The following is a 27,311-nucleotide window of genomic DNA, read 5'->3' as shown; positions in this document are numbered from 1 at the left end:
TTTGTGTGGTCACCATTATTTTCCAGCACCGCCTTAACCCTCTTGGGCATGGAGTTCACCAGAGCTTCACAGGTTGCCACTGAAGTCCTCTTCCACTCCTCCATGACGACATCATGGAGCTGGTGGATGTTAGAGACCTTGCGCTCCTCCACCTTCTGTTTGAGGATTCCCCACAGATGCTCAATAGGGTTTAGGTCTGGAGACATGCTTGGCCAGTCCATCACCTTTACCCTCAGCTTCTTTAGCAAGGCAGTGGTCATCTTGGAGGTGTGTTTGGGGTTGTTATCATGTTGGAATACTGCCCTGTTGCCCAATCTCTGAAGGGAGGGGATCATGCTCTGCTTCAGTATGTCATAGTACATGTTGGCATTCATGGTTCCCTCAAGGAACTGTAGCTCCCCAGTGATGACAGCACTCATGCAGTCCCAGACCATGACACTCCCACCACCATGCTTGACTGTAGGCAAGACTAACTTGGCTTTGTACTCCTCACATGGTTGCCGTCACACACCCTTGATACCATCTGAATTAAATACGTTTATCTTGGTCTGATCAGACCACAGGACATGGTTCCAGTAATCCATGTCCTTAGACTGCTTGTCATCAGCAAACTGTTTGCAGGCTTTCTTGTGCATCATCTTTAGAAGAGGTTTCCTTCTGGGATGACATCCATGCAGACCAATTTGATGCAGTGTGCGGCATATGGTCTGAGCACTGACAGGCTGACCCGCCCCCCCACCCCTTCAACCTCTGCAGCAATGCTGGCAGAACTCATATGTCTTTTTCCCAAAGACAACCTCTGAATATGACACTGAGCACATGCACTCAACTTCTTTGGTTGACCATAGCAAGGCCTGTTCAGAGTGGAACCTGTCCTGTTAAACCGATGTATGGTATTGGCCACTGTGCTGCAGCTCAGTTTCAGGGTCTTGGCAACCTTCTTATAGCCTAGGCCATCTTTATGTAGAGCAACAAATCTTTTTTTAGATCCTCGGAGAGTTCTTTGCCATGAGGTGCCATGTTGAACTTACAGTGACCAGTATGAGTGAGAGCTAAAACACCAGATTTACCACACCTGCTTCCTATTCATACCTGAGACCTTGTAATACTAATGAGTCACATGACACCAGGGAGGGAAAATTGCTAATTGGGCCCAATTTGGACATTTTCACTTAGGAATGTACTCACTTTTGTTGCCATCGGTTTAGACATCAATGGCTGTGTGTTGAGTTATTTTGAGGGGACAGCAAATTTACACTGTTATACAAGCTGCACACTCACTACTTTAAATTATAGCAAAGTGCCATGTCTTCGGTGTTGTCACATGAAAAGTTATAATAAAATATTTACAAAAATGTAAGGGGTGTACTCTTTTGTGAGATACTGAATATGACTAGTGGAAAAAAAGCCTTAAAACACAAACCAATTCTAAAAGATTTAACCCTTTCCTATCTGTATTATTTGTATATTGACTCTATATTTATTGACATATTGATTTTATATATATATTTCTTAGTTATTTGTTTTTAAAAAGGTGTCTTGTATGAATTTATAGTGATCTGTAATGAATAGTTATTTTTTTGGTTTACTTTTTAACATCCTTTTAACCTTAATATACATAGAATATATGGTTATTGTGTATATGTCATTTTCTCCCTCCTTAGAGCCAGATACCATCCATTCTATATGCAATTCCAAAGATTACCACTAGAAAGCAGTATAAATGCATCCATAGCTCACTAACTCTAGCTTAACAAAAGAGCACACACTGACTTGTCACCGCCCATGTCGATGCTCAGAAACACATTGCGGTACATCATGTGACGCCATCATGCTCGACGGTGCGCTCCAATAAGGTTTCAGCTCTCTCTCCTGGATCCTTTCACACATGGAGCCGGCTTCTGGACCCAGTAGGGATACCATTATACCAGCGTACACAGTACAATTGTTGTCCCATGCACGGTGGACTATCTGTATATGCCTGATCTTACCTACCCAATGTGAGGTGCACTTAAGTTTTTGCTTAAAGTGTTACTAAACCTAGGACCCTGCATTGACTATATCTGGTCTCCCCCAGTACACAGAACAGGTACATGAAATAGTTTTAGTAAATATAAACTGCTAAATGCCTTTTCTCATCAGCAGTATATAGCAGTCTTGTGACTTGTATCAGTGTCTGCTTAAGATTGTAGGAGGAGTTCTCATTCTCCCCTGACCCTCTGTCTGGACAGTGCTGATTGGCCCTGTGCTGATCACATGCACTCTCCCAAGGAAAAACACTCTGTAGCAATACACACCAAACTGAGCATGTGCAGCCTGACTCCTAATGCTCTGTTCTATCAAGAGATGGGTTGGAGTCTGTTAAAGAAGGGGAGGATCAGAGAAGACAGGATAACACAGCCTTTATACGCAATGCAGAGGATTAACCCTTTGTGTTCAATAGTGAGTATAACAAGCACGCTTTACTGCAAATACAGACTGATTTTAGTGTTGTGGGTTCAGTAACACTTTAATAAATGTCCCTCTTCATTTCTCTCTTTTCTTAGATGATCTTGGAGATTGCTTCTACTCCTTCTCAAGAGGCTTGCCCTAAACTTTTGCATGTATTACTTCATCAATGCGGCATGGCATGGAGGCGATCAGACCCAACAATACAGATGAGCTGAAAGCCACTATCAAAGAAACCTGGGCTTACATAATATGCTCCATGCCACGCCTCATTGATGCAGTAATTCATGCAAAAGGAGCCCCGGCCAAGTATTGAGTGCATACTATACTGTGTAAGGACATACTTTTCAGTAAGCCAACATTTCTGTATTAGAAAATCCTTTTTTCATTGGTCTTATGTAATAATCCCATTTTCTGAGATACTGAATTTGGGGTTTTCACTAGCTGTGAGCCATAATCATCAAAATAAAGGAAAAAAATTATTGAAATATATCACTCTGTGTGTAACACATCTATATAAATATGAGTTTCACTTTTTGAATTGAATTACTAAAATAAACAAATAACTTTTTGATGATATTCTAACTTTATGAGATACACCTGTAATTGTTTCCCAAAATATATTTTGAAAATATAATTTCTCTTGGAAAATGATTTAGTAAAGAGAATTCATGCACTTGAGTGGCAGCTCAGCACAACAGCAATTTATTGGTTTATAGTAAAGGGCCTAAATATAGTAAACCAGCAAACTATTCATCTGCAGAAAAGTTAAATAAAGCTTGCCCCAGTACAGTACTCAATACAGCAACAGCAAAATAGAAAAAGCATAGGAGAAATATTTTCAAAAGTATTGGGATGCCCACCTTTACACACACACATGAACTTTGATGGCATCCTAGTCTTAGTCTGTAGGGTTCAATATTGAGTTGGCCCACCCTTTGCAGCTATAACCACTTCAACTCTTCTGGGAAGGCTGTCCACAAGATTTAGGAGTGTGTCTGTGGGAATGTTTGACCATTCTTCCATAAGCGCACTTGTGAGGTCAGGCCCTGATGTGGACATGAAGGGTCAGAGGGAAGAATGTGCTTTACATTGATGGTCAGTGGGAAGAATGTCCCTTACATTGGTGTTCAGTTGGTCACAGGGAAATTAAAAATCTCTGATCTTGGTGTTTTGAATGTTTTCAAGTGCAGAGGAGGGATTTGGGGTCTTTTTGACCCCAGATCTCTCCATAAAGAGTACCTGTCACATGCCTATTGCTGTCACAAGAGATGTTTACATTTCTTGTGACAGCAATAAAAGTGATCAAAAAAAAAAAAAAAAATTAAAAGCAACAGTTTAAAAATAAAAAAATAAAATAAATTAATAATTAAAAATTAATTATTAATTTAAAAAAATTAAATTGCGCCCACGCTTCAGTCTTTTACACGTGCAAACAATGATTGTCCCACACAGGTGAGGTATCACCACAAACTTCAGATCATGGGCAGTAATTCTAGCACTAGATCTCCTCTGTAAATCTAAAGTGGTAACCTGCAAATGCTTTTAAAGCGACGCCTATAGATAGTAAAATTTACGTCATTTGTTGCTGTTGCACGGATGTGCACAATGACATGTTTGGTATCTTTTTACATCATCTTTTATATTTTACAAAAAAATGGGTTATGCATTGTGTTTTTTTAGCATTAAAATTCAAAAAACTGTATTTTTTTCCAAAAAACTTGTTTGAAAAAACGCTGTGCAAATACTGTGTGACATAAAACATTTCAAATCCCACCAATTACTTCTGTAGGGCCTCTGCTTTAAAAAAAATATATAATATTTGGGGCTTCTAAGACATTTTCTAACAAAAAATACCGATTGTGCCATGTAAGCAAAAAGTGCCAAAAATGGCCTGGAGCAAAGGTGGTTATTTTAACCACTTGCCAACCGTATCACTTACATGTACAGTGGCAAGGCGGCTCTGCTGTGCCAGATCATGTTAAGAGGTACGTGATCCAGCACTTCTGGTTAGGGGGCACCCTCGCGCCTCCGGGGACTCAGCTCTGCTGTGATTGTACACAGCAGGTTCTGGCCAATAGATGACCGCCGACACCTGCTGATCTTTAGGAAGACACACAGGACAGAGCCCTGCATTTGTATATAAGACAGAGCTCTGTCTTGTCAGTGGGGAAGTTATGGATTTTCTTTCCCCGCAAAGCAGGGAATAAAATCCATTGCTTCCCTTACTAAAAGCACCACACATAGTACACAAAAACACTGGTTAGGCACACATCCAACCCTTTGATTGCTCTAGCTGTTTAACCTCTTCCCAGCCAGTGTCATTAGTAAGTGACAGTGTATATTTTTTAGCAATGATCACTGTATTAGTGTCTCTGGTGCCCCAAAAATGTTAGTTAGTGTCTGATTGTCCACTGCAATATCACAGTCGCTGATCGCTGCCATTACTAGTATTAAAAGAAAAAAAAAAAGATGGGTTATACTTACTGATAACTCCTTTTCTAATAGTCTTCCAGGACAGCCCATGAGACCTTAGGCTCCTCCCCCAGGGACAGGAAACACATTCCAAAATTCAAATAAAAGGCGGTGCCTTAGTCCTCACCTTCAGTATTTCATGAGAACCGTAGGACACCCTGTAAAACATATACATAGATATATATATACACATATCATTTATACATAATACCAGATAAATCGGGTGGGAATCCGGCTGTCCTGGAAGACTATTAGAAAAGGAGTTATCAGTAAGTATAACCCATCTTTTCTCAAAGTCGTCTTCCAGGACAGCCCATGAGACGATAAGCAAGAAACTTACCAGTCTAGGGAGGGACCACTGCCTGGAGCACCTTTCGACCGAACGCCTGTTCCTGAGAAGATAGGAGGTCCAGGCGATAATGTCTAACAAAGGTCGAAAAGTTAGACCAGGTAGCTGCCTTACAGATTTGTTCTGGAGAGGCACCGGCCCTTTCAGCCCAAGACGTGGACAGTGCTCTAGTAGAGTGTGCAGTAATGAAAGGTGGAGTCACCTTTTTCACCATATAGGCTTCTGTGATAGCCTGTTTGATCCATCTAGCTAAGGTTGCCTTAGAAGCTTTTTCCCCTTTATGGGGGCCGGAAAATTGTAAAAACAAAGTATCATTCTTCCTGAAGGTTTTAGTCACCTCCAGGTATCTCAGAAGGGCTCTTCTGACATCCAAACAACTAAATTCTCTTTCTTTATTGTTGTTTGGGAAATTGCAAAAGGAAGGAAGGACTATGTCCTGAGTCCTATGAAAAGAAGAGACCCTCTTGGGCAAAAATCCTGGATCTGTTTTTAGCACAATCCTGTCGTCAAAAATCATAAGAAAAGGTTCTCTGATTGAGAGAGCCTGTAATTCGCTAACTCTTCTAGCCGAAGTAATAGCTACTAAAAATAAAGTTTTTAGGGTGAGCATTTTTACTGACAGGTCTACCAAGGGTTCAAACGGACTGGTAACCAAAGCCTGGAGTACCAGGGATAGATCCCAAGCTGGACACGTTTTAATCCTGGTTGGCTTTGTCCTGGCAATTGCTCTGAAAAAGGCATTCACATTAGGGTCTTCTCTAAGGGAGAACCGAAGGAAGACACTAAGGGCGGCAGCCTGTACCTTTAAGGTCCCTAGGGAGAGACCTTTGTCTATGCCTTCTTGAAAAAAATCTAAGATAGTTGGAATATCTGGGGAAAATCTCTGATTCTCCACCATCCAAAAATGAAATTTCTTCCAACTTTTTGCATATATTTTCCTAGTGACCGGTTTTCGACAGCTGGTCAATGTTTGGATGACTCTGTCTGAGAACCCCTGAGAACCTAGAATTTGTTCCTCAGATACCAGGCCGACAGGTTTAGGGTCCTGAGAAATGTATGGACCACCGGACCTTGAGTTAAGAGATCTAGTCTCTAAGGGAAGGTCATTGGAGGTAGTGCAGCCAATGCCTGAAGGCGTGCCAACCATGGCCTCTTGGGCCAGTATGGGGTTATCAGGATCATCTCTATATCTACTAGGATTATGGAAAATAATTTTTCTATTTTCCTGTTTGCCTAGGAGGCAAACAGATCCACTACCGGTAGGCCCCAAGGGGTTGTGACTTTGAAAAACACCTCTTGGTTGAGGAACCAATTGTCCTGGTTCATCTGGTGGTGGTGCAGATATGTCTGTGATACCTGGATGGTCCAGCTTCGCCTTATTGATAGGTGAAGAGAGGATTTCCACCCCCAAAGGGTCCTTTTCAACTTGGTGGGAACCTTTACTTTCTGTTCTAAGGAACTTGACTATCCATCCCAATTCTGTAGGAAGAACATTTGGAGTGGACGTAGTTGGAACCCTGCCCAGGGGACCGCTGGGAAACAGGAGGTCATCAAGCACATCCTTCTTGTGACGTCCCTCAGAGAGACCCAGATTCTTTCTGGATGTAGAAGACAGAACTCCAGCCTGTGTCCTTGGCCTACTAGGTCTAGAATAAAAGGGCTGGAAGAAATCCTCTTCCATAGTGGGAGGAAGGCCCCTAAACTTCCTCCCACCCTGGGAAGGGAGTCATTGGGGCTTGTCGGGACGTTGAGGAGGGTTAAACAGAATGTTGCCCTTCCCTTTTCCTTTATGCCCGGTCCAATGTTTTTTGAAATTTTGCTGGGTTTCAAAAGACTTCTGCTGTTTACCCCTGCCACGAGCATTCCTCTGAGCATAGGGGAATTTCTTCTTTTCTGGGAATCCCTTCTTTTTATCCGCTGTACGCTCCAGGGCTTCTGTTAGGCCTGGGCCAAAAAGGTGGTCTCCTGTGAAGGGAAGACCACAAAGGCGAGATTTAGAAGTAACATCACCTGACCATGTCTTGAGCCATAGGCTTCTTCTGGCCGTATTAGCCAAAGCTGAGGTCCTTGCTGCCATTCTTACAGCTTCAGCTGAAGAATCCGCCAGGAATCCAATTCCCTGAAACAAGAGCGGAAATGATTTATTAATCTGTTCCCTCGATGTTCCAGCAGACAAGTGTGTTTGGATTTGAGATAGCCAGAGCTCCAGGTGTCTGGCTATGCAGGTGGATGCCAGGGCTGGCTTTAAGCTCATAATGGAGGCTTCCCAGACCCTACGCAAAGAGATATCAGTTCTCTTATCCATAGGGTCTTTTAGAGCTCCTGAATCCTCAAATGCCAAGTCAGTGCCTTTGGAGATTCTGGAAAGGGAGGCATCCAGCTTAGGGATTTTGTTCCAAGGCTGATCCCCACTGTTGTCAAATGGATACCTTCTTTTCAAAGTCTTTGGAAAAAAAAGGCTTTTTATCAGGAGAATTCCACTCCTGTTTAATCATATCCAATAGGGAGCTATGCACAGGGAACACTCTAGCATGCTTTTTATGACAAGCGTACATCAAGTCATGCTTAGAGAGATGCACTTCTTCCTCCTCAATTTCTAGAGTTGTATAAACTGCCTTTAGTAGGTTATCTACATCCTCCAAGCTCAATTTAAAGTTGGAGCTATTATGGGAATCCTTGTCTATGGGTTCCTCCCCTGATCCTGATCCTTCTTGCTCCCCACCGGAGGAGTGGGAAGAAGAAACTTCCTCCAAACCCACTGGGATATTCAAAGATGGGGCCTGGGCCAATGGAGCCTGAGCTGGGGTGGAAGGCTGGACTGGTGCCTGCATCTTTTCAACGAGAGTTTTGAATGAACTAATGGTACTTTTTAGTTCATCTCTCACTGAGGTCAGCATTTTCTGGGTAGAGACTGCAGGGTCGTCTCTGACCAGTTTAGCTATACATGCCCGGCACACTGCTTTGTTCCAAGAGGAACTCAGTTTCTCTCCGCATACAGCACACTTCTTTTTGGGGGGCTGAGGTGGGTTATTGTCCTGAGCCTTGGCCTGGAAGATAAAAGACAAGAGAATTATAATCAGGGAAACTTGTCCTCCTCCCACCTCCCGCTTATCCCCCATTTGTGATTTAGAAAAGAGGGAGCGGTGCTGCTTAACCCCTGCCCCTAACGATAGAAAAGAGAGGGGGGAAGGGGAACGGAGTTCCTAACAGGTATCTGCAAATAGGGTGTACATTTCCCCTTGCTTACCTGAGAGGTGCCGATGCCAGAGCCGACTTCCACCGCCTGTGCGGTTACTGTCGTGTCCATCGCTCTGTATGGTGATCCCAGCACTGCTGTTTCCACCTAACATCGGTCGCCCATATGTACTCACTGTTCGCGCCTTCGGAAACTGGAACGAGGGTTTCCGGCGCCCGCGGATGCCGTCACTGCGCCGGAAGTGACACTGTCGCTTCCCGTGAGGCCAGAGTGGATACGCTGAGTTCCGCCCCCTCCGTTTTTGGCGCCAACTTCAAAATTTCTTCCGAAGTTAGCGGTTCCGGGTACACAGGACTCTGCTCCAAGGAACCAGCCGACCAACGGAGTGGACTCCCCAACGTTCCACCAGACAGCATCCGTAGTCCTGCCGAGAGGCTAGAAGAACAGGAGACAGCGGTCAGCCCCTATTGCGGCACTAAGGGGGTACCGCTATGGGCTGAGGAGATGCATCTTTCCAAGTCTTTCCAAGGACAGTCCAGGAGACCGGGAGCTTCAGTTCCAGGAACATGTTACCCCCTGTCCGGAGGAAACACTAAATACTGAAGGTGAGGACTAAGGCACCGCCTTTTATTTGAATTTTGGAATGTGTTTCCTGTCCCTGGGGGAGGAGCCTAAGGTCTCATGGGCTGTCCTGGAAGACGACTTTGAGAAAAATAATTAAAAATTCCAGTATATATACCATAGATTGTAGATGCTATAACCTTTGCACAAACCAATCAATATATGCTTATTGGGATTTTTTTCATGAAAAATATGTGGCAGAATACATATTGGTCGAAAAATATGAAGAAATTAGATTTTGGTACATTGAAACATTGTTGCATCAGAACATTGAAAGTAAGTAAAAAAATATATCAATTTTCAGAATAAAAAATACCTTGACTGTCTCAAAAGATAACTTGTCAGGGAACAAACCAAAACTGGGAGGGAAAAATGGAGGCACCATGGGCATAGTTCCCCCCCCCCCGGGGCTGAGGCACAGATGCTGACCCAGAATAGAGGGGGTGATGATAACCACAGTCAGAGCCCACAGTCAGAGCAAGGGGCGGATCTCCAAAAATGGTTTGTTCCCTGACAAGTTATCTTTTGAGACAGTCAGGGTATTTTTTATTCTGAAAATTGATATATTTTTTACTGACTTTCAATGTTCTGATGCAACAATGTTTTAATGTACTTTGTAAATCCCTTCTTTTTGAAGATACGTTACATGTATCCAAAAGCTCCTGATGAATGGACGGAGGTCCAAGAAACGCGTCGAGCCTACATATAACTCAGATGTTTTATTTCAATTTCCAACAAACCTTGAATTGACCAACAAATATTTTATATTGAAATTTATATTGCCAGAGATCCTATTTTAGATCCTCCAATATTGTATGTATTTATTTTTTCAATATGAACTGTATACCTTGCTATATGTTGTCCTTTTGTATTTGTTTTATCCATATGATTGACATTCAATGGTGTTTACATATGTTTTTATTGATTTATGAATAAAATCCCCCTTTTTTTTCAATCAAAAATGCCTCATTCAAATGCCCACTATTCTGGCTCTTTTTCTACTATGAGATATGCTACTTGTTACAATCTTTAAACTGATATATGTCCATAGAAATATCTATCAGGTATTTAGCTTTAACTCATGTTGGTGATATTCAGTATGAGCATTATGCACGTAAAACACCAAATGGCAAGATCATATCAGATACCTTACAATATTATATTAAAAACAATGATTTAAATTAGGTTGGCATAATTGTTTGGTTACACTACCTGTTAGTTCCTTACCCTTCTCTGTCAATTCCTTTCCAACCACTAGGGGGAGTACAGTTGCTGGGGCTTCCAATGGGTTGAGAATTCTGTTGTAATGTGAGGTCTACCCCATGTGGGCATACTTGTGGGCATGACCTATTTACATGATGCAATCACATCCATGGTCGTGCGTTAACATGCCTTGGGTTGGGGCTGGTTGCACCATAGGGCATTTAATTAAGGTGTTATTTCAACATGGCCTCCAGCTGTCTGGGCATTGTCAGGTGCAGGGGAGTCAGGTGCAGGGGAAGGTTAAGGAATGTTATCCATGTGTTAAATTCACTTCAGGCGTTTGTGCCACTGATGTCTGGAGTGATGGTATTCTTCACTAGAGTACTTGATTCTTTTTAGGTTTACATCTGTTGGTTGTAGGGACTTAGCAGGTTGTCAGCACTACACTGAGTATCATGACGTGGGTAAGTAAGTACCAGCATGAAAATCAGGTATTAACCATCCTATAATAATTGGTATATACTGGCTATTATATCATTGGATACATGGATACATGGGCTGATTGTTACATATGTATACTGCACCCTTTGGGACATTTCAACTTACCTAGCAGCACATACATCTAGCAAACCATTGCAGTAAGTGCCGGTGCTGAATAAATACTGTATATGGACTGAATTTATCTGGTTATCTGGTGGATAATTGGATTATTTTGCTTATAGGGTATACTATGGGGTTAATTTACTAAACGCAAATAGGTTTTTCTACTTTGTAAGGGAAGAAACTTGGTGAATGGCAGGAGCTCTGCTGATTTCCAACATCCAATTATGTCCAAGCAAAATATTTTTTGTTGGTTTGTTTTCAATTTCCTTGCGCATAGATGGAGATCTTTTGCACAGTGAAATTTCCCCACATTCACTAAACTCTGGGGCAAACCCCCTTGCTAAGTGAACGGCCTATATACCTTTAGTAAATCAATCCTTAGGTCTGCCTGGTTTCTTAAGAATTCTAGACATGTGTATGATCTGTTTGATATGTACTGTATCGCCCCTTAGTGGTCCATGCCAATTATTACTTATGGCAGTTCCCAAGTAAGTTAACTAGGCTAATAGCATCATGCATTTAAATATTTATATTCATATTATGGACAGATGCTTTCAGTGTTTAATTTAATCATTTCAGTTATACTTTGTGGAGCAACTTTGGAATAAGGGCATTTCCTTATATTGAGATTGTGGGGGCTGTTAATGTAAAATCCATCTCACAATCTCCATTTTAGTAGGCATACTAATATAAGGATTAAAATATTTATGGGATGTTTGGACTTGATCAAACACATGCAATTCTCCTGTTTGTTGCTCTGCCCAGGCACAGCTGGTGGTGACTAGTGCTCCTGATTTGGTCCCATGTGGTCTTCCCAGCCTCCCTGCCAGGTATGGTACACATAATTATATGCAAGAATGCAATACACATCCAGGCAAAGGGTTAAGTACTGTACATGTAGGTAATTTATTTATTTATTTTAGGTACTTATATAGCACCGTTAATTTACACAGCGCTTTACAAATACATTGTACATTCACATCAGTGCCTACCATCAAGGAGCTTACAATCTAAAGTCCCTAAATGACATTCATACACATACCAGGGCCAATTTAGACAGGAGCCAATTAACCTACCAGCATGTCTTTGGAGTGTGGGAGGAAACCAGAGTACCTGGAGAAGATCTACGCAGGCACAGGGAGAACATGCAAACTCCAGGCAAGTAGTGTCGTGGTTGGGATTCAAACCAGCGACTCTTTTGCTGCTGGGCAAAAGGGCTAACCACTATACCACTGTGCCGTCCATAATTCTATGTTGATGAATCTGATAATCTGAAATGAGCATGTTAAACCAGATGTCTGAATATTTATGTCAATTTACAATTTGCAGAAACACCTCCGTATCTCCTGATAAAATGAGAGCTCCAGCCCCTGGCTCACTGTGTATCATTTGAGGATCTCTTCAATAGAATTCATTATTATTATTATTAATATTATTATTATTATTATTATAATACAGGATTTATATAGTGCCAACAGTTTACGCAGCGCTTTACAATAAAAAAGGGGGACAGCACAATTTACAATACAGTTCAATACAAAAGGAATAGGAGGGCCCTGCTCATGGAGCTTTTAATCTAAAGGGAGCGGGAGGTGGTATAAAAGGTAGTGGCTGCGGGGGATGATCTGATGGAGAGGACTCAAGTACAAATCTAAGGTGGAGGTGGGGTAAGCTTCAATGAATAAGTGTTTTCAAGGATCGCCTAAAGGTGGACAGGGTAGGAGCCAGTGGCGGCTGGTGAAGTTTTAAGATGGTGGGACTCAAGACTCCGCCCTTCCATTTGACCCCTCCCACTTTTCAAAAGCACCACCCACACTTATAGACTACACCCACCCTGTTCCAACCTTCTTTTTTAGAATATATATATATATATATACATATACACACACACAGTGACATACACACCCAATTACTGGATACAGCATATACTGCAACAGGCTGCTGTGGATTCCCTTTGTTATACAAAACACATTCAGTGATTTTTTTTTTGTTTAAATATATATATTTTTACAAATATGGTAATAAACTGCTCAAAAAAAATAAAGGAACACTTTTCAATCAGAGTATAGCATCAAGTCAATTAAACTCCTGGGAAATGAATCTGGTCAGTTAAGTAGCAGAGGGGGTTGGTAATCAGTTTCAGCTGCGTTGGTGTTATTTTTTTTTTATTTGCTCTTTTTGTTCTGATAAAAAGTTACCCTTTAAGTGTGAGTGGTGATATTAGATTTTGTATCACTTTTTGAGCTCATCATTATACATTTTCTTACATTTTGTACATATTTTAAATATTGACATACTTAATACACATCATTTTTATAATAATAAGCCACATTTAGTATCACTACGAACAAACTAACATGGACCCCCCCCCCCCCCCGCATCCATCTAAAAATATATACATGCCACTGCCAATATTATGAATGTATAAAAAAAAATGATATATATGTAATATTTTTTTCGTAAATGTTTTTTTTTATATATTTATAATATTGGCAGTGGCATGTATATATTTTTAGATGGATGCAGGGGGGTCCATGTTAGTTCCTTTGTAGTGATACTAAATGGGGCTTTATTTCCTTGTATTTTCAATTATATGTATAGCGTTTGTTATTGCTGTATAAAGTCTCACTGTGCCTCGTTCTAGACCTTGTTTGGGGGCAAAGCATTTTCACTCTGTCTGCTCTGCTCCCTCCATGGTCAGCCAGGCCATGCCGCCCTCAGCCAGCAGATGGAGCTTCAAGACAAATTCTGCCCCAAACAGAAGAGGTGACTGACTGACGTGATTCTTCCTTTCCTCCTTACCCCAGCCGATCTGTTAAGAAGTTAGAACTGAGAATTCTCTGAACTCACAGACACTCATGAGTTGACACCAACCTGAATCTCTGCTGCTCTGCTCTCCTCTCGGTCCCCACCCGGTCGGATTCCTCCTCAGTCTTCTCCGTGTCCTCCATTTGGGGTTCCCCTGTGACTCCTCCCTCCTCCCCTTCACCAATAGGATAGCTTCTCCTTTTGGCCAATGAGGAAACGGGTCTCAGAACCCGCTTCCTGATTGGCCAGGAGGAGAAGCCCTGTGACAATAGCGAATATTCATTTGCTATTATCACAGGACTGGGTGGGCTCAGGGTGCAGTGCTTTGCGCCCCGAGCCTACCCTTTTTTGAAGCCTATTAGAGCCTCTGGCTCTAATCACGTGCTTCAAAAACAAAAAAACCCCATTGGAATCCATGCGTCCGGCGCCCCGCATGTAGGTTAGGGGGGCGGACGCATTGGATGGGGGGCAGCGCCCCTGCGCCCCCAATGGACAGGTCGCCCCAGGTAGGAGCTGATGGGACATACTGGGGCAGGGAGTTCCAGAGGATAGGAGAGGCTCTGGAGAAGTCCTGGAGGCAAGCGTGGGAGGAAGTAACAAGGGAGCTAGAGAGCTCATTATTTAGTTGTAGGTTATTCAAGATAATATGGAAGGTAGGTATTAATGGGCTAAGACTAGGTGTCATTTATTTGGTGGTTATATGTACGTGTGCTGGTGCCAATGTCTTTTAACCACTTCTGGACCGGAAGATTTTCCCCTTTAATGACCAGGTAATTTTTTGCGATTCGGCACTGCGTTACTTTAACTGACAATTGCACGGTCGTGTGATGCTGGACCCTAATAACATTTATGTCCTTTTTTTTCCCACATAGAGCTTTCTTTTGGTGGTATTTGATCACCTGTGCGATTTTAATTTTTTTTTTTTTTTTACTTTCTGCTATATAACATTCCCAATAAAAAAAATGAAAAATCAAATTTTTCATCATTTTAGGCCAATTTGTGTTCTGCTACATATTTTTGGTAAAAAAAAAATCCCAATAAGAGTATAGCGATTGGTTTGCGCAAAAGTTATCGCATCTACAAACTAGGGGAAAGATTTTATTTATTTATTTTTTTTTTTACTAGTAATGGCGGCGATCTGCGATTTTTAGCGGGAATGCGACATTGCGGTGGACAGATCAGCCACCTAACTGACATTTTTGACACTTTTGGGGGGACCGGTGACATTACTACAGTAATCAGTGCTAAAAATATGCACTGTTACTGTAGTAATGACACTGGCAGAGAAGGGGTTGACACCAGGGGTGATCAAAGAGTTAAATGCGAGCCTACTGGGTACTAACTGTAAGGGTGAAGGGCTTGTGGAATCAACACCTGTGTTCTTAAATAGGAGAAACATGGGAGCCCTGTGATGATTCCAGAGAGAACAACTGTCTGTTGTGTTTTACATCAGCAGACCGCCGTTCTCTCTCCACAGGGAGTTATCGCGGGTTGCCCGGCAGCAATAGCGGCCACCGGCCCCTGTGCATCAACTTCCCCTGTGGTGAATGGGGAGGGCGCGCGTCCCCAGGATCGCTCCCGCAAACCGCCGTACAGGTACCTGTACGGGAACCTGCCGACCTTCCACTGTATTTTGATGGCGGCTGGTCGGCAAGTGGTTAAACTACGCTTTAATGGTTTTGTGCTGAAATGTTGTAATATTCTATGGATTTTTTTGTTTCTCTATTTAGACATAGAGGTTTATAATGAATTCATGCAGTACTACTAAAGTCCCATATTCATAAGTTGTTTCTTAAAGTGTCATTAAATCCAAATCATCAAAAACTGTCAATACATGCAATATCACATTGTGTTCATACTCACTTACCCACTAGAACATTTGTTTTCTGTAGGCTGCAAAAATCCTGGTTGACCCTTGTTCTGCCCCCAGCAGGATATTAATTAAGTTGTTTTGTCTGCAATATCAGATTAGACCACAAGATGGAGCCAGTGGTAAAGGTACTGTTTTTGCTGAATCTAGAAACTGTTCAGCTTTAACAAAAATACCCATCATTCTTCAGTCTAAGGAAGAGAGACATGTGCATCCCCGGAATTCAGATTCCATCCTAGAGACTGAAAGAAGGAACTAGCTATCAGAGCACATGTTGGACTGAAACTTGTAAACATACTGTTTTTGCTGAATCTAGAAACTTTTCAGCTTTACCAAAAATACCCATCATTCTTCACTCTAAGGAAGAGAGACAGGTGCATCCCCGGAATTCAGATTCCATCCTAGAGACTGAAAGAAGAAACTAGCTATTAGGACACTTGTTGGACTAAAACTTGCATACGCTTGCATCCCCTAAATGTAACATAGTTTACTTTATATACTGATTATATGTATCTGTATGTATGTATCTGTATTTGTTTTTTCTCAATAGTTTCCCCCCACCCTATTTTGTTAATAAAGCTTCAAAATGACACTCAGTCTGGCTTTTTGCAGAATAGGAGTGTTTAGCTGCATGTTGAGCTACACACAGGAAAAAGGGGAAACGGGACAGAACGAACCTGCTGTTCACTGATCCTCCCAGCTGTTGACATCTACTGAGTGTGCTCCAGTTTCAGTTCCCTTCTAAGCTGTTCATTGGCTCCTTTTTCCAATCTATGCAACTAATGTGTATAAAGTCACACATGTGGGCATATCCGCAGTGGTAAATGACACTCCTCCGCCCTCCCACCTTCCTTCTCCATGTACTCTGATTACTAAAAACTATGGGGGCAGGATATTAGGTAGTGATTGGTTGATTGACACAATAGACACAGGCTTGAGGGACGTGACACAGACTGTGATCATTAGAACTTCCTCCAGATATCTTTACAGTGTGAAAAAAAGGGAAAGCTATTGTCAGTCAACTTAAAGTCCCCTTACACCATGTTATTGCAAAAAAAAAAAAAAAAACATTTGCTTTGAAATATAGATTAGTATAAAGCTTTAAAACACTTAAACACTGTCGCTATTATTTTTTTAACTCTCTATTCTGAAAGCCTTTTTTATGTCATGTGGCCTGCACAGCACCAATCAATGCTGTGCAGACACATATTTATAAATCAACAGAGTGCAAGACACTCTGAGGACAGGAAAGACCTGAGAAACATCATGTGAGATTTGAACAGCAAAGATAAATAAGGTATTAAGATGACTTTTTTTTATTAAATGAAAGTATAAGTGCAGCCAAAGCTTGTTTGGCTGTATTTCTCCTGTGGATCACAGGAGTGCAGTTCATCCTGCACTCCTGTGACCCATTTTTAGCAGACAGCGGGCTAAAGGCCGCTGTCGGCTGATGTCACAGAGCCGGTCCAGGCTCACACAAGATTGCAACAATGAAGTCGGGACCTGCCTACTTGCCTGGACTGGCACCCAGCTCAGCCTCTTATGCCTCGTTTCCACTGAGCGGAACGGTTCGGATCGGGACAGATCGGCAGGCTGATAATGGTCCGGTCTATTCAGTTGAGCGTTTCCACTGGAAGTCGGACCTCTAGGGTCCATGCGGGTCGTACACCAAATGCCTAGCGTTGCGGCGTGGCGTCACACTAGTGCGACAACAGACGTGACGCTACAACAACAACAACAACAATGGAGGTCATCCAGCAGCTCGTCTTTGCTCTACTTGGCTTTTGGTTCTTAGTAATCAAAATACATGCCACACAGTGTGAGAGAAGGTTACGAACGGCAAAGCGAAACACAGCAGAAAAGAGAAGAAAACTTTTGGCTTGGGTCTTGAGTCAGGAGGAGAAGTACACCTTTGTGCGGCAAAGACAAAGACGGCAGCGTTATAGGGTAAGCAACATTATGCCAATTGTCATTTATTTCTACCCGTATTAAAAAGTAAAATAATACAGAATATGACAAAATCTAATATAAGATGGGAAAGATATACAGTACATATGTACTTAACAACATTCATGTTGCACACGTATGTAAACATGCACATTTGAAGTATTAAATCAAATGCATAACAAATCATTAGTAGTATAATGAGTATTTATGTATAAGGTGTAATACTTCAAATGTGCATGTTTACATACGTGTGCAACATGTATGTTGTTGAATACATAATGTACTGTATATCCTTCCCATCTTATATTAGATCTTTGCAGATTCTGTATTTTTTTATTTATGTATAAGGTGTAATACTTGCAATGTGTACTCATTGCTCGCTTTTATACATGATGCTATCTGACCTTGTAAAATATAGTATGTTGTATTAATATGTTTTTATTATTTGTGATATGGTAACATCTGCGTTTTCTTCTTTTAAAGATGCTTCTCCTTTTGTCAAAGCAGCGCCGCCGACCAGTCATTTGGGCTCTCCCCCGTGCCAATGAGTGGTGGGATGTGACCGTCCCAGGATTCACACACACACAGTGGGTGCACAATTTCCGAATGTCGGAGGAAACCTTTTCATACCTTTGTGCAAGGCTACGTCCAGCGATGGAGAAGCAAAGCACAAACTTCCGAGCCAGTTTGCCAGTGAGGAAAAGAGTAGCCATTGCACTGTGGAAGCTGGCTACCAACAGTGAATACAAAAGTATAGGTCATCTTTTTGGTGTCAGTAAATCATCAGTGTGCCGTTGTGTGCAGGACTTCTGTAAGGCTGTCTGCACATTGCTAGCTCCTGAAATTGTTCATTTTCCAGACAGGGAAAAGCTTAAAGACATGGCTGAGTACTTTGAAAACAGGTGGGGTCTTCCACAGTGTGTTGGTGCTATTGATGGGTCACACATACCAATAATAGCACCACAAGAATACCACACTGACTACTTCAACAGAAAGGGCTGGCATTCCATCATCCTCCAGGGAGTGGTGGATGGAAAAGGACTATTCTGGAGTGTGAATGTTGGAAAACCTGGGAGTTTGCATGATGCTCGGGTTCTACGATTGTCCACATTTTGGGATTGGGTTGGGCAGGGAGGGCTGTACCCTCTTTCCACTAAGAGCATTTGGGGGGTGAATGTTGGCTATTATGTGCTCGGGGACTCTGCCTACCCTTTACAAAATTGGCTCCTGAAACCATTTCCTGACAATGGCCGCCTGACACCAGAACAACAAACCTACAACAAGAAAACATCCAGGGCACGGGTCGTAGTTGAAAATGCTTTTGGAAGACTTAAAGGTAGGTGGCGGTGTCTTATGAAGAGGAATGACAGTGACATTCAACTTGTCAAATCCATGGTGCTTACTTGCTGTGCTCTTCACAATCTTTGTGAAAGTCATGGAGAAGACTTCCACCAGGATTGGAATACGTCTGCAGAAGAGCCAGTAAGGGTAATAGCACAGGATATTGAAGATGAGTGCAATGAAATACGTCAGGCTCTGATGCGTCACCTCAACACCTAATTTTTTACCATGATTGTTTTAAAGTTTTAATAAAGTTTTACATTAATGAATCAGACACACCCAAAGTCTCTTATAAAATCTCTTTTATTCAGCAACAAAAATATTCTTTCTATATTTTCTTACAAGTAAGAATTCAAAAAAATAAAACATTTTTACAAAACAAAACTGAAAAATTACCAAAAAACAAAGGGTACAGGTCCTGTGCTGGCTGACAGGCACTATTGCCTTGGCGGTGGCCTGGGATCACGACTGGCTCCCAGCACTTGAACAAGCTGCCCTAGGACACCAAGGAAGGCCTGGTTGAAGGTAGACAACTGCTCCATCTGCTGCCGGGCAATCTCAGCCTCCTGGCGCATAGCTTCCTGGGCATCCTGACGCAGTGCCTGAAACCACCGCTCAGAAAGGGTCTCCATCCTTTCCTGTTGTCTTTCCTCTACTGCCCTCATATCATCAATAACTGTGCGCAGATCCAGCTGCAACCGTCTCCTTTCACCTGGAATATACAAAATACCAGAATATTGATTTAAGAAAATGCACAATTATAACTTTCACTCTGATCATAATGTCTTACCTGTGTGACGTGGTGCATTTGGCGTACTCTGTGGTAGGCTTGGTGTTGACACAATCGTACTGGTGCTGCTGAAAGATGTCGATGGACCATCGTCTGAAAAGTTAGAGGTATCATTGGAGAGTCCATCCACAGTATCTGAAAATGCACATATCAAGGGTTTTATACACAAAACGAGAAGAAGACACAGTGTACTATCTTATGGCAGTTATCATCAGGTAGTAAACAATGGGATGCAGAGTGGGTAAAAAAATGAGATGCCTATACTCTTCTGTCCAGGTATTTAAATAAAAAATAATGGAACTATATCAGTTTAAAGGCTAAGGTACAATGAGAGCATCAGAAATCTCCATTATCTTTTCTACAGTTGTCTTTTTTCTCAAAAATAGGGGCTGGTTTATACAGACAGTACATTTCCCTATCCATTCTGAGATTAACTTTACTTGGTTAAAGTGCACTGTGGCTGCTTGAAATCATGCATGATAGCCTTTAATAGTATTTTTATGCATATTTAGCCCCCATTGATATTATCAAGCCCATACTAATTAAGCAAAACACCAGTCACGCATTTTTCATTAATTATACAAAACAGTGCAGCGCTACTCCCTACCATTTTCTTTCAGTCCACTGCACAAATACAATTAAATTTTTGGTGCAGAGTTAATGGTTTTGTGCAGTTATTTTTTGAAAATGGTTAGCATAGGGAAAGCCAATGCCAAGCAGGAAAAAAAATAAAACTTACCAACAGGATCTATCATGGATTCGAGAAGTGCAGATGCAGATGAAGATGCAGAGTCCAGACCTCCTTCCCTGCCTTGGTTTGCTGGCCTATGCCCGTAAATGGCGTCCATGGCATCGTACCACTTCCAAGTACTTCGACTGTTTCCACTACAGCTGTTGGCATCCTTAATTTTTTTATATTGGCCTTTAAGCTTCTTAAGCTTTGCCCTACACTGACCCGACGTCCGTTCAAATCCCTCGGCTGCCATCCGCTGGGAAATATCTTTATACACCTTTTCATTCCTCACTGATCCATCAAGCTCACTCTGAATAACACTGTCCGCAATTATAGTAAGGAAAGTGGATAGTTCCTGAGTTGACCAGACCCTGCTGTTATTTGCAGGCATCCTTCTCCTATATCTGGACTGAGCTGCGCTTCCGTTTGACGACAGCAGTGACGTTTTCCTGTCCACCAATCAGTGGAATGTATCGTGTGACACCAGTAGCTCCGCCCTAACCGTACCGTACCATTTCCTATGGCCCTACATCTGAAGGAGGACCACGAATGGTGCGGTTTGGTTCGGTTGTATGGGCCACTTTCATAATGGAAACACCAAAAATAGCGCACCGTACCGAACCGATCCGAACCGTTCCGCTCAGTGGAAACGAGGCATAAGTTTAATACCACTTTAGGGTTACAACTTATAATACTACCACTTGGAGAAGAACTTTAAATGATTACTGCAGCGCTCACACACAGATCCTTTGTGCAGAAATCAACATAAAAGAAATAAATTACATGTATAGAAATAAAACAAGACATTCACTCTTTATTGCCAGTTGCATGTTGCTTCTGAGCTGTGTTGCTTTAGTGTTGCTAATGCAGTGCAAACATGTGTGTGCCTAAGGACCGGTACAATAGGAGTGGGGGGGGGGGGGTGGAGCACTTATAAACTTAACAAACAGGCTGAGCCCTGACCACTGGTAACCAGTCTGTATGTAATATTATAAAGCTCTGATGACAGTGCACACGTTATAGCAATGTCCCTGTACTGGGGACGTCACCTCCTGTCTATACAAACATGTTTTGATTGAAGATCACTAAATGTCTCTATAAATATAAATGATAAAACCTCCCATCTGTGGAAAAACTGGGATTTGAACTTATGACTCCAGTACTGCTAGGCAGAAGTGCTAGCCTCTGCACTGCCCATATACTGTATATGAAATATCTATAAACATACACACAATTCGTAACAATACTAAGCAGCTTAGCCTATAGAAACAGATAAGCATCAATATTGGTCTGCTGTCAATAGGGATCTACCCATTAATTAAAAGCAAACAATTTGATGTTGAGATTCAGACCCTTTGGGGTAGTAGTGTTCAGCTCAAAAATTCACTTTGACTCACATCTGGACAACTTTTTGATATAATCTCCTCCTTTCCAGTCAGGCTTTACTACCTCTAACCCCCAAAATGTGGTGCCTTTAAATTAAGTGTAGCAGGATTTCCAGGCATTGGGCCTGATATGGGTCTGCCATTGTTACCAATAACACTTCCAACACATTTAAGTTGAAAACCCAAGTGTAAAAGCTGAGACAATGACCATTCCGGCATCTCTGGTTTATTTTGTTTATTTTGTAATGGGGATGGGAGAAGGGAATGAGTGGGATACTCCTCTGGCTTAACTAGTTCTAACTGGGACACTTTGTAGAAAAATGCCTGTTAGCGCTGTCCTGATGCCAGCTGAATTCAGACTAACGCTCACTGGCGCTTGGAAATACTGTTTTGCTGAAATGTGTTGAAACTTCGACTTTAACTCCTTGGTTAACTCAGAAGATCCAGGACTGTAGTAACATTTGACTCTTGGCACTCTGTCTAGCTCAAAAGTCCTGCGAATGGCTCCCTCCAGCCCTTCACTGACTGAGGTAGCTCCTTGTAACTGCTTGTGCTGCTGCAACCCTTAACACTGTACACTTAACTCTTCAGGGCCCAATCGCTGGCGCCCCCTCTACACTTTCAGGGTCCTCTCACTAGGCACCACCCCTGACACTTCAGGGTCCTGTCACTAGGCACCCCCCTGACACTAGCTGGCTCCTGGATCCCTGGGACCTCTACCAGAGTGGTCCCCTCTACACTAGGCAGACCCTCAGGGGCAATTCACAGTACTCATGAACTTGGAATGCTTTCCTGGAACTGAACCCCTCAACCTCAACTGTTCCCCGGCACACCGGATCCTCTCTGTAGCTCAGCTCAACTCTCTCTGTACTCTCAGGCAACCACCCGAGACACCCGATCCTTCTGACAGGAGGAGAGACAGCCGTACTCTCCCTCCTGGGACTCTGCTTCCCACCAAAGATGCTGTGTCATGCGTTCCCCTCAAACTTATACCCACTTCCAGAATTCTCTGCGGCAGAATCTGCCTTCAGGGGTAGATACAGGCCTAAATGTGCCTCTGATTGGGTTTCCTCCACTGCCCAATGAGAATCCTCTCATGGAGCCAGTTGGGAGTCTCCCCTCTCAGCAGCCACACCTGGGAGAAATGACAGTCCAGCTGAAAATCATGCCCCTGCTGTTAGGCAGCCAAGGCCCACTATACTTTTGCCTAGCACCTACCTTGTAGGGTGCTACATCAGGAATATAGATATCTATGTATAAATAATCCCCAGTGAATACTCCGGGACAACCCGTAATATCTGGAATTGGGTCACTAATGAAAAGCGCCATGGTCGCGCCATGGTCGCGCCAAAATATAAATATTGTAATGCTTGCAGCTGCTCCAAATCTTTTGGTTAAATGGAAGTAAACGATCCACAATAGTATATACTCTTTGAATGAACAGCGCTCGCTTTTATAAATATCAACAATATGACAAATGTGCAAATAAACAACTAGACTATACAAAATATAGAAACATACACAATTTATAAGTACAGTCCAAAATAGTAGTGGCAAGGTGCTTGATCCCCGTTAGCCGCTTGCTAGTACATATACTGCGGCGGTCAGCCCCGTGCAGGCAAAGTGACGTATGGGTACGTCACACGCCTGCGAGCCAATAGGGGGTGAGCGCGCCCCGCCGGAGGCGCGCTCCCACCCCAGCTCGCTCACTGTGATTCCCGTGCGTGTGACCGGCGGACCCGATGTCACTCGCGATCGTCCGTTACAAAGCCGTCTGTCATTCTCCCTTGTGTAACAGCAGAGATCATACGGTCCTGCTATGTAGGACCGTAGATCTCTGCTGTTTCATGAAAAGCCACATCCCTGCAATGTAAGAATGACGCCCCCAGGGACACACGTAACCCCTCCTTCTCCAATAAAGTTAAGCCCTTCCCTGCCAGTGTCATTTTTACAGTAACAGTGCATATGTATAGCACTGATTACACTAGTAATGTCACTGGTACCCCCAAAAGTGTCAAAAATGTCAGTCAAGGGTCTGATCTGTCCGCCACAATGTCGCAGTCACGCAAAAAAAAATCGCAGATCACCGCCATTACTCGTTAAAAAAAACAATTAAAATTACATAAAATCTTTCCCTTAGTTAGTAAACGCAATAACTTTTGCGCAAACCAATCAAAATACGCTTATTGTGATTTTTTTTACCAAACATATGTAGCAGAAAACAAATTGACCTAAAATTTTAAAAGATTTTGATTTTTAAATTATTTTTGGGGGGAATTTCATATAAAAAAATGTGAAAAATATTATTTTTGAAAAATTGTCGCTGTTTTTTGTTTATAGCGCATGATCAAAAAATCGCACAGGTGATCAAATACCACCAAAAGAAAGCTCTGTTTGTGGGAAAAAAAGGACGTCGATTTCATTTGGGTACAGCGTCGCACGACCGCACAATTGTCCGTTAAAGTCACGCAGTGCCGAATCGCAAAATACCCCCTGGTCAGGAAGGGGGTAAAATCTTCCGGGGCTTAAGAGGTAAAACATAAATGACATGCAATATACAAAGTTCTTGCTGAAAGGCACTTGTGCCGTATAGTGCTTATAATATCTGACAATTCCTCAGTGTGCTCCCAAAAAAATCACCAGATGCTGTTGACCCACCTTGTCATATGACAAAAAGGGTCAGATATAGCTTGAAATGGTCTCTGTGACCCAGGCAAGGTGAAGGGAAAAAAACAAAGAAACAACTCCTCATAGCATAAAAAAGTATAGGCAATTTATTAAAATTCTTCATATAAGGTTGGCATACAAACATATATACTTTTTTGGATCATTTCCTTTTCGGGTCACTAATATCTAATTTATCTCATTACATAAATGTATTTCTACAGAAGGAATTACTATGGACACCATCATAATAAAGACTCTAAGTATATCTTGAATCTATAGAAAGATATAGAATGGCAACCAAGCTGGCTGTCGGTTACAATAGGTGTCACATCCCTTCACACAGTTATACCTCACAATAAGGGATGTGAAGCAGTCCGACAAACATTGGAACCAAGTAAAAAGCTGGAAACATTTCAGATTGACTTCATTATACAGGACATATATTTCATATCTAAATACTATTACTTCTGTGTTCATGGTGTCTTCTATTGCCAACAGATTGGACCAGCTATGGACACAAGGTTCACGACTAGTTTTGCCAATATTTACATGGTGGACTTGGAGGCCATTCACATCTGACCCGATGGTCAACATCTTATGAACCCTGTGCTATGGAAAAGATTCATAGATGATGTTATATGTATATAGAGAGGTTCAGAGAATGGGTTAGACCTTTTCTTGGGACTTCTTAAAAAACAACGACCATAATTTGCAGTTTACACAATGCAATAGCCCTGAGAGGATTCATTTTTTGGACTTGGAAATCTTTGTGGAGAACAATAGAATCCTCTTAAAGACATTTAGGAAACAAATTGACTGTAATAGCTTTATTCTCAATGCAAACTGTCATTTAGCTAGCTGGCTGATGAATATCCCAAAGGAGCAATATACGCTCCTTTAGGAGGAACTGCAGCAAACTGACAGATTATAAGGAGGAATCAAAACAATTAACCTCTCAGTTCTTGGACAAAGGATATCAGAAGAAGTTCCTTGTCAGTAAGGCCAGAGAGGTGGAAAATGCACCCAGAGAAATGCTCTTGATGGACAGGAAGGTTCAAGGCAATCAACGCAGTTTCATTTGATCTGGTATGTATCTTTAAATTCAATTCACAGTCTCACATAAATAGGAAGATCATCTTTAAACATTAGGACATTTTATGGGAAGACCGTATTTTGGCCCCTACGCTGTCCCTTAGACCATGTTTCATATATAAAAAAGAAAATACATCTAGGCCTGGAAATTTACCCCACATTTAGGAAAAGAAAAAGATTTAGGAATATACAGGATCATCTGAGGGGGTTTATTAGCTGCAATTTATGCATGGCTTGTAAAAACACCAATGGTAAGAAAGAGATAAGAGATTTTGTGAACCCTGGAGACCAGCAGATGTACAGCTTGAGGAACCTTATTACCTGTGCAACTAAAGGTGTGATGCCCATATCAAAAACTATATATAGATTATACTAAAAGGGAACCGAGAACCCAGATCAGAGAGCATTTTTGCAAAACAATACTAAGAAATGACAAACATCCCCTCCCCAGGCAATACAGTGAGTACCACAGTTGGAGTTTTAAAGGCACCATTTTGGGCATTAGAAGTAGTAAAGCCTGATTGGAGAGGAGGAGACTACACCAAAAAGATGTCCAAATGTGAGTGAAAGTGGATTGAACATTATTGCCCAAAGGGCCTGAATCTGGGCATTGATTTGTTTGATTTGAATTAATGGATAGATCCTTATCCACCGCAGACCAATCATGATGCTTAGCAGTTTCTACAGACTAAGCTACTTAGTAGTGTGAAGAATTGCATGTATGTTTATAGATATGTGTGTGTGTGTGTGTGTGTATATATATATATATATATATATATATATATATATATATATATACACACAAATATCTATATAGATAGATAGATAGATAGATATACACAAATACATAGATAGATATACACAAATATATATATATATATATATATATATATATATATATATATACAAATATATATATATATATACTGTGTGTGTATATATATATATATATATATATATATATATACAGTGCCTTGCGAAAGTATTCGTTTTCGACCTTTTGCCACATTTCAGGCTTCAAACATAAAGATAGAAAACTGTAAATTTTGGTGAAGAATCAACAGCAAGTGGGACACAATCAAGTGGAAAGAAATTTATTGGATATTTCAAACTTTTTTAACAAATAAAAAACTAAAAAATTGGGCGTGCAAAATTATTCAGCCCCCTTAGGTTAATTCTTTGTAGCGCCACCTTTTGCTGCGATTACAGCTGTAAGTCGCTTGGGGTATGTCTCTATCAGTTTTGCACATCGAGAGACATTTGCCCATTCCTCCTTGCAAAACAGCTCGAGCTCAGTGAGGTTGGATGGAGAGGGTTTGTGAACAGCAGTTTTCAGTTCTTTCCACAGATTCTCGATTGGATTCAAGTCTGGACTTTGACTTGGCCATTCTAACACCTGGATTTGTTTTTTTGTGAACCATTCCATTGTAGATTTTGCTTTATGTTTTGGATCATTGTCTTGCTGGAAGACAAATCTCTGTCCCAGTCTCAGGTCTTTTGCAGACTCCATCAGGTTTTCCTCCAGAATGGTCCTGTATTTGGCTCCATCCATCTTCCCATCAATTTTAACCATCTTCCCTGTCCCTGCTGAAGAAAAGCAGGCCCAAACCATGATGCTGCCACCACCATGTTTGACAGTGGGGATGGTGTGTTCAGGGTGATGAGCTGTGTTGCTTTTACGCCAAACATAACGTTTTGTAGATCTCTGCAGAGTGATCATGGGCCTCTTGGCTGCATCTCTGATCAGTCTTCTCCTTGTATGAGCTGAAAGTTTAGAGGCCAG

General features: G+C 41.8%; 1 protein-coding gene across 1 annotated transcript; it reads right to left on the bottom strand.

Moving 5' to 3' along the window:
- Positions 1–19,298: 19,298 nt before the first annotated feature.
- Positions 19,299–20,637, bottom strand: LOC309562202 (uncharacterized protein; the record flags this gene model as incomplete). The annotated part of the gene is made up of 3 exons (XM_082266321.1): positions 19,299–19,573; positions 19,652–19,786; positions 20,391–20,637. 3 exons carry the CDS (start codon positions 20,635–20,637, stop codon positions 19,299–19,301), a joined length of 657 nt encoding a protein of 218 aa, XP_082122447.1.
- Between the last annotated feature and the right edge of the window lie 6,674 nt (positions 20,638–27,311).

Source organism: Pelophylax lessonae (assembly GCF_965119305.1).
Source record: "Pelophylax lessonae genome assembly, chromosome: 8".
Classification (NCBI taxonomy): domain Eukaryota; kingdom Metazoa; phylum Chordata; class Amphibia; order Anura; family Ranidae; genus Pelophylax; species Pelophylax lessonae.
The sequence above is the reverse complement of the archived record's forward strand: the minus strand, read 5'-3'. Positions and strand labels throughout refer to the sequence as shown.